Source organism: Hesperophylax consimilis, chromosome 22, assembly GCF_061612785.1.
Source record: "Hesperophylax consimilis isolate HC1 chromosome 22, BYU_Hcon_1.0, whole genome shotgun sequence".
Taxonomy (NCBI): Eukaryota; Metazoa; Arthropoda; class Insecta; order Trichoptera; family Limnephilidae; genus Hesperophylax; species Hesperophylax consimilis.
The window spans coordinates 6,007,510-6,014,831 of NC_142857.1; the positions used below are offsets into that span (position 1 = coordinate 6,007,510).

At 37.8% G+C, this 7,322-nt stretch overlaps 1 protein-coding gene across 1 annotated transcript; it reads left to right on the plus strand.

Annotated features, from left to right (window-relative positions):
- Window positions 1-6,532, plus strand: LOC149412749 (hsp70-binding protein 1). Its single transcript, XM_089644937.1, has 6 exons — window positions 1-462; window positions 2,807-2,881; window positions 3,258-3,450; window positions 4,108-4,329; window positions 5,126-5,281; window positions 5,451-6,532. The coding sequence occupies exons 1-6, from the start codon at window positions 352-354 to the stop codon at window positions 5,756-5,758; spliced, it is 1,065 nt and encodes a 354-aa protein (XP_089501063.1). The 5' UTR covers window positions 1-351; the 3' UTR covers window positions 5,759-6,532.
- The last annotated feature ends 790 nt before the right edge of the window (window positions 6,533-7,322 follow it).

Here is a 7,322-nt window from a genome sequence, read left to right on the forward strand (position 1 = left end):
TATTGAGTTGTTCTAGTAATTTCTATGTTTGTCTGACTCAAGTTTGCTCGAGGTTATTTAATATTTTTGACGTTTTCCTGACAAGGCCAGAAAAATGCCATAAAAATACACCGCATTTGTGATTGTTGTGTTTTAAAAGAGCACGTGTCGTTTTTAAACATATAATAAAATCATGTTAATAATTTAACAATTTGTTAGAGCTCGTTATTTGTGTTGTTATAATAGTAATAATTTTGATTTACCATTAATCGGTAGCAGCCTTGTAAGGTGTGCGGCACAGTCGGTTTGTTGTTCTTCTTTCGGTGAACTGTAACGCCATTTTCCGAGAACGATAATCAATAATAAGTCGCCATGCCCGATCAAGAGGAGAGCAGGATGAGTCTGCAGGCCATTTCTTTACCTGCAGATCAAGGAAATCTGCAGCCGGCCGCTGAACAACCAAGACAACCCACTAACCTACAGGTAACCTAACCTCAAAATGTTATTTATTTAGTTTCATCTCATTCCCTTTTATGTAGTTAGCTGCTGTTTGGCGATTTCTCTACGTTGTTTTAGAATTGCGAAAACAAATTGGCGTTTTGTTTTTATACTCTAACTGTGCACCAATAAATTTAATAATGTATAACTACATACAGATGTGTGACGTTTAGCAATAATTAATATTGATTGGTTGATGCAATCAAATATAAAATCGTATTTTAATGATGTTGGTAAGGTATCGTAAAATTACTGAGTTACAGTTGTTAAAAAATATGCAATTTCAAAACAAAAATGTCAGCATAGGTATTTCAAAGAAGCTTCCTTATCCATAACATTTTAAGATCAATTTCCTTCTAATGGAAGCTTATGACAATGTTTTTGTTTTTTTTTGTTTGGAAACAAACAAAACCAAGAATAAGAAAACAGCTGTCGCAGTACTTGGATGATATTTCACCAAAGAAACATGTTATTTTTTTGTAATTAGAGTTGAACTTGGTTATAACAATCACGGCAATAGCGAGTTCATGGCTATAATGAGCAATTACAAAAAGATATTTTAGTTCAGGCTTATCTTCATATAATTGTTGGCAGTTATAACGTGGTCGTTTGGTGCAAATAATTTTGTCAACACAATTTCTGAATACTTGAATGGGTTCATTGGGTCTGAATAAAAAATTAGGTATTACTTTCGAATTAAGTAGTGACAAACACAGGGGCGGTATAGCGTGGCGGTTAGCTGCGCGACACACAACGGCGAGTGGCGGGAATTTCCTATCCCGTTAGGTACAGATTCATATTTTGATGGCACTACCTGTGTAAGATTGTCGGCTATGTGAAACATCACTATCCATCGGGCACTATGTAAAATTGTCATAAAATCTGCAAAAGTCGTGCGAAATTTGAGCTTTGCAAATTTGTTGCCTTTTATATGTTTTCTTTTGTTTTACAACTCATTGTCAATTTTGTTTTAAAAACCAATAAATATGTTTGTGAAGTTACCTAGTTACGGGTACATATATCCCTGCACGGGGCAAATTTTTTGATAATGATGCACAACTTGTTCAGCAGAGGGGTCGCTGTATAAATTTTTCAAACAGCACGCGAATTTTAAATTTCTACAAGTGAATTTTTTTTCGTTTTCGTTGAGGGGGAGGGTGTTGACAGCGAAATTCAAGATTTAAGGTTTTTGTTAATTTTTTTGAAGTTGGTGTTATGCAAACCGGTTCTTCAAATTTAGTTCAATTGAGGACACACAGCATATATTAAACAAAACTCTAAAAAAAATGTTCTCAGCCAGGGTTTTCAAGAATTACACCAAAATTTTTTTATTTTTCTCTATAGCCAAGTGGGCCGTATAAAATTGACATGCGGGTTGCCCGAATTGGGCTGCGGGTTTTGCATCATTGATTTGTGATAAGTAAAATTTTACAGTCGAAATTCTGCAAGCTAGTTATTTATGAAAAATGATTTTACAAGAGGTACGATCATAGATATACCACTCGGTCACCGGATAACTCATCAAAGTGACAATTTAACACATCTATAAAAAGTGTTATAAAGTTATGAAAAGTGAACTATTTAACCTAGTTGTTTTAACCTTTTAAAGGAGTTATTATGGAACCATACCACTCAGGTACGATACGTATAAGCTAGTGATAATAAGATAGACAATTTAGTGATATGTTTCTTGGAAGCCTTGAACCAGGTGATGATAGCTATAATGCCCTGATTATTTTGAGGAGGAAATTGAGAAGCATGAAGCGAAATCTTTTAAAAATCGTTGATTATAAATTTAGTTTATAAAAGTGTATTTTTCTAAATAATTTTTTTATTTAGTAATATTTACTCGAATTTTGAAAACACACTGTAGGTTTGCGTGGTAGGTACATAGGGGTTTTAAAAACCTATTTTTAGCATATAACGAGTATTCGCTGTAAGGAGCAAATTTAGTCGGTCCCCTCGTGTTCGTTATAACCTAGTTTCTTAGCTGCTGCACTTGCACAGATTATAACACTTTGTTTCAACAATTACTATGTACAATAAACAACTATTTACATGCACAAAATGTATTATTAGGCTCTTAGTTTGGGTTAATTAAGTAATTTACACTTATTTAGATTGAAACGAAACTTACAGAAGTGTCACTCCATACAAAAAAGTCCAAAATGACGGCAAAGGGACTATTTTATAATGTGAAGGTTGTTTCTTGTAGTAATTGAGTTGAAACGAGGTGTAATTTCCATAATTGTGCTTTTTCATAATAATTTCCATAAGTGCGGCGGTTAGGGAAATGTTCACCTTTTTAAAAAAATATTTTTTGTTTCAGGGTTTACTGAGATTTGCCACAGAAGTCACCAGAAACGAGGATGCACCAGGACCTTCCCTGCCAATGGATGAAGAGGTATGATTTTTTTTATTTTTTTTTTAAAGAAAGAAACATTCCCTGGCTACGAAAAACCTGACAATATGGTCGATTCTGTTTAATTGGTACACATGTTTATCAGGATAATCGGTTATTTGGTCCAAAAGCCGAGGAACAGAAACCAGAGAGGATAGAACCCGCAACGTCCGGGTACAAACCCAATGCATTTGTCCACTTGGCTATTGTTCATTCTACTGATAATTCCATGGCTTTCAATCAAAATCTCAGCTGATGCCGGCTAGTAAAACTATTTATAAAAGGCATTTACAATCGTTTTATACCCAGATTTCTCAATATTTTTTACCGAATTATAGTTACTAATTAACTAACAACAGTTCTTCATCACTTGTTCCAGCGGAGGAAGTTCCTTGAGGAAGCCATCAGCAGTCTGACGGTGGACGTGACGGCGGAGATGCACACCTGCATCGCCATCCTCAGCGACCATGACATAATCTCGGAGATCAACTGTGACTCGGACGTGCCCGATGACGTGCTGCAGGCCTTTGAGTCGCTCATGGACATTGTCATCAATCTGGACATGTCCATCGGTAAGATAATATAAGCAAAAAAAAAAATATCCATGTCACTTTACTGCTGTGGAAATATAAAACTTCAGTTTGATAGAATCCCACATCTTAACCTGTTCTTTGTGGCTGATGAGTGTGTGTTCTGTCGGAGGCTATCCGTACATGAATATTGCATATTATATTGTGATCCATGAAATTTCACTAAAACACGTGCTTCGTGTCAAAACGGGCCTCGTGATGGGATAGATTGCGTTGAAAAGGCCGGCGCTGCAAAGGTTTACAAGAAAATTGCAGTCTTTTAAGCATAGATGTTAGGTGAGAATGCTGATGGGAGATGATATTAAATAGTACCAAACATTTGTGCTGGGTTTATGTTTGTCACAAGAGAATGGGTTGTTTTCACGACTCAGTCTTGTGTTTTATGATTTACCGGCCTCTATATTTCCTCCCTCCTACGGCATGGGTCTCTTAAAGACCCTGGTTCGTTTCTTCTTTTCCTTTAGAAGACCCTCCACTCAACATTCCTAGAGAGGCCCTGTGGGAAACGAAAAACCATTACATATGGTCACTACTACTTTTGATTGATTTTGATTTCACCTCTTGACATGTGTGTCAATATGACTTAACCATTTCAGACATAGGAATAGTTGTTTAAAACATATTTACCTTTTGGTCCAGGTTTCTACAAGCTGGGCGGCTACAAAATATTCCCCGTATGCCTCAGCTGCGAGCACATCGACGTGCGCAGCCAGGCCTGTCAGCTGCTGGCCGAAATCAGCCAGAACAACCCCTTCTGCCAATCCCGTGCCCTCGACTCCGGCTTCATCCACCTCGTGCTGAACATCCTCAAGGGTGAGGAGAGCGCCAAGGTGCTGCGCTCCGCCCTCTACGCTGCCTCCTGTAAGTTGTATTCTTGCCATATCCTCGTGATCCCCATTACGATTCTCTTGATGAAGCAAGCTCTTCCACCCCTCACGGTCTTCGAAAGATCACGGACACCGACACTCCGAGCGCTTGTGATACTTGATCACTCCAACTCATTCTTCCTCTGCTTCTTCTGCCTTCCACTTTACCATGAGTTTCTCCATCTGTTGAGTGAGCAACTTGTCCAAAATATCTAAGGATACGAATGTAGGCAGACAGTTGATAGCCTATTTTGGATGCCTAACCTGGCTGTTCATGGAATCCTAAACATTCTTCTCGGCACCACATTTTGACGGTGTCAATCCCTTTCCTCTCACAGGCTACAAGTGACTGTATTTAAGAACTGCATTAAGTCTTAGTTGATTGTGCGTAGGGAAATCCTCTTTTAACTCGACCATTTTGCATTTCATCTTCTATAAATTTGTTTGTTAAATTCCGGTTCTCGTTCAAGATGGGATACAACCTTGCTGGATACAACCTATTCTGCCAGAGTTCGCATATATTATGGTACCTACCGGCCTGAAGAAAGTTTGAAAAATGAATTGTCATTGAGATATTGGTGACATCGAACAAATTGAATAATTCCTTATTTGAAATAAAAATATTTACTGTTTATATTTAAGTACCTAATTACCAATCTTATGATTTGGGGAAATTTTGGTTTTGATTTATTTAAATAAAAGAAAATTAGAAGGATGCTTTATAGCGTAGTGGATTGTATACTTGAGATGTTAACTAACATAGTTGTGTGTGTTTTTGTGGTGTGTTGCAGGCCTGGTGAGAGAGCACGACGATTGTGCAAAGGCCTTCCTGTCAGAGGGGGGCTGTGACGCCCTGATTCGCAGCATCCGCAAGCCCTGCATCACCCTGCGCAACAAGGCCTCCTTCATTCTCTGCCACATCTACCCGCGCCACCCCCAACTCAAAGGTTACCTATCATTTATCCTGCTATCCTCGTCTATATTATTATTATTTAACTTACTAGTGATAACTAGGAACTTAAAATATCGCATCATTTTTTAGATATGTATTATGATAAAAACGTTTAGTTTACTTATGAAAGTTGCTGTTATCTAAAATGTAATTATTTACTACAGAAAAAGCGTTTGCCCTTGTGGACGCATTGGCCGCAGCCCTCAAAGAGATGGTGGACGATAACCCAGGCCAACTCCTGAACGCTCTCCGCCTCATCGTTTCACGCACCAACGATGAAGAGGTCATCTCGCGCTTCAACAGCCCTGACCTCGCCCTCCAGGAGACTGTCAACCGGCACATGCGCTTTTGCCAGGCCGACTACACAACCTACACTGAAGAGTTCGAGTACTGCAACGAGATCCTCAAGGTTCTCGCCACCACCAACAAGAATGTTACTAATATATCCGAGGAGAGCGGCATTGAAAGATAAATCGGCATTCGGTTTAGTGATGTTTCGCATAGAGTCAGTTCACACCAGTTCAGTTATGTCAGGTACAGTTAAATCCAATCACGTCAGTTGCTTTTGGATTCGACTCAAATGAATTATTATTGATGTTAGAACAAAATTTAAGAGCAATTTTCAACATTCATTCATTAATCATTCAACAAAATTGGGAAAAGGGTGACCGAATCATCCAAAATCAGGTTTTCTAGAATTTTCGAATTGGAGCGGGCCACACGGTATCGTTTCTGCATACATAAATACACACTTCACCACAATCTGCACATCTGCCCTGATGATAGACACTGTAACGCTGCTGTCTGAAGTGTTGGCTAAAGAAGAAGGAAACACAATACGGCATAATATCCCAAAAATAAATCAAGATAGGTCATCTAGGGTTTATAGGGTGAATCCAAAATGATTTCCTTCCTTGCTTAAAATTTCTGTTTTGTTGATGATGTAACGTGTTTGTTACGTCTGTTTCAGCAAATTGTTTTCACAAAGTGAGTCATGCTGAAATATTTGGTGCTAAACCTATTGACTGATGTGATTTGAATGGAAATGACTTGACTTGACTGAATATGACCTACCGGATGTGACTAAGTAAGGCTGGTGCGAAATGGGCTTTGCTCGACGTTTGCGTATCACAAATTTATTTATATTCCATACTACGCATAAGTCTGTAAAATTATTATGTTAATTATTTTCGTTTAATGTAAGATTTTTTATCTCAATTATTGCATTTGAAAAGTTCACTGAATGCAGCACTATTTATTATTGATTAATAAATAAAATTATTTAATGTAGTTTTATTCTGTCATTTTATTTATGTTTATCCATCTCCGGTTTACTCACTGAGGGAACTAGTAGAACTACTAATGGGACACTACCATCTCAGGAGACACTTGTTGCTTTTGGGAGTGGAAAACACCAATAGACGCAGGAAATGTGAAGAGGATGAAGAAATTCCAATTATGCTATGGTGCCAATGTCCTGCCTCAGGATCAAGGCTCTTTTAACTGGGAAGACACATTGTAGAACCAGGAGACAGCCAAATAACCAATAACAACCCTGGTGAACTTTATCAAAGGGATCGGGTCACTGTTATAGGAATGAGGTGAAATGGGAGATAGTACAATGGGTAATCTGTCTCCGCTTTATAAATAAATGAGATCTCCGGTTTGAGTAAGAGGAAGAAAGAGAGCATGATACAAAGAATGCCTGTCAATGAACTCGCACTTTATTTTGATTTTATTTATTTTTGGGAAAATGAACATACATACAATGATAAAAATGGAATAATTATGCCAGTTATAAACTTTCCACTGCCGACGGTAAATGATACATGGTAACGCAAAAGGAGCTTTTTGGTTTGTCCTCAGGCTAATTTGTTCACTTCAAGAAACATAGAAACACTGTGTCAAGCTGAGAAATATCTAAACCGTGTCAGAAAGAGAAGATACCACGCTTTGTATTCAAGTGTAGAAGTTAAAATAAAATGTACACCTCCATGAAACTAAAGGACCGTCCACAATTTGAAAAAAAATTATGA

Excerpts from the sequence above, each read along its gene's own strand:
- LOC149412749 (XM_089644937.1), top strand. The coding sequence starts at position 352 with ATGCCCGATCAAGAGGAGAGCAGGATGAGTCTGCAGGCCATTTCTTTA. Across the intron at positions 2,882-3,257 it reads CCCTGCCAATGGATGAAGAG|CGGAGGAAGTTCCTTGAGGA; the intron begins GTATGATTTTTT and ends CACTTGTTCCAG. Across the intron at positions 4,330-5,125 it reads CGCCCTCTACGCTGCCTCCT|GCCTGGTGAGAGAGCACGAC; the intron begins GTAAGTTGTATT and ends GGTGTGTTGCAG.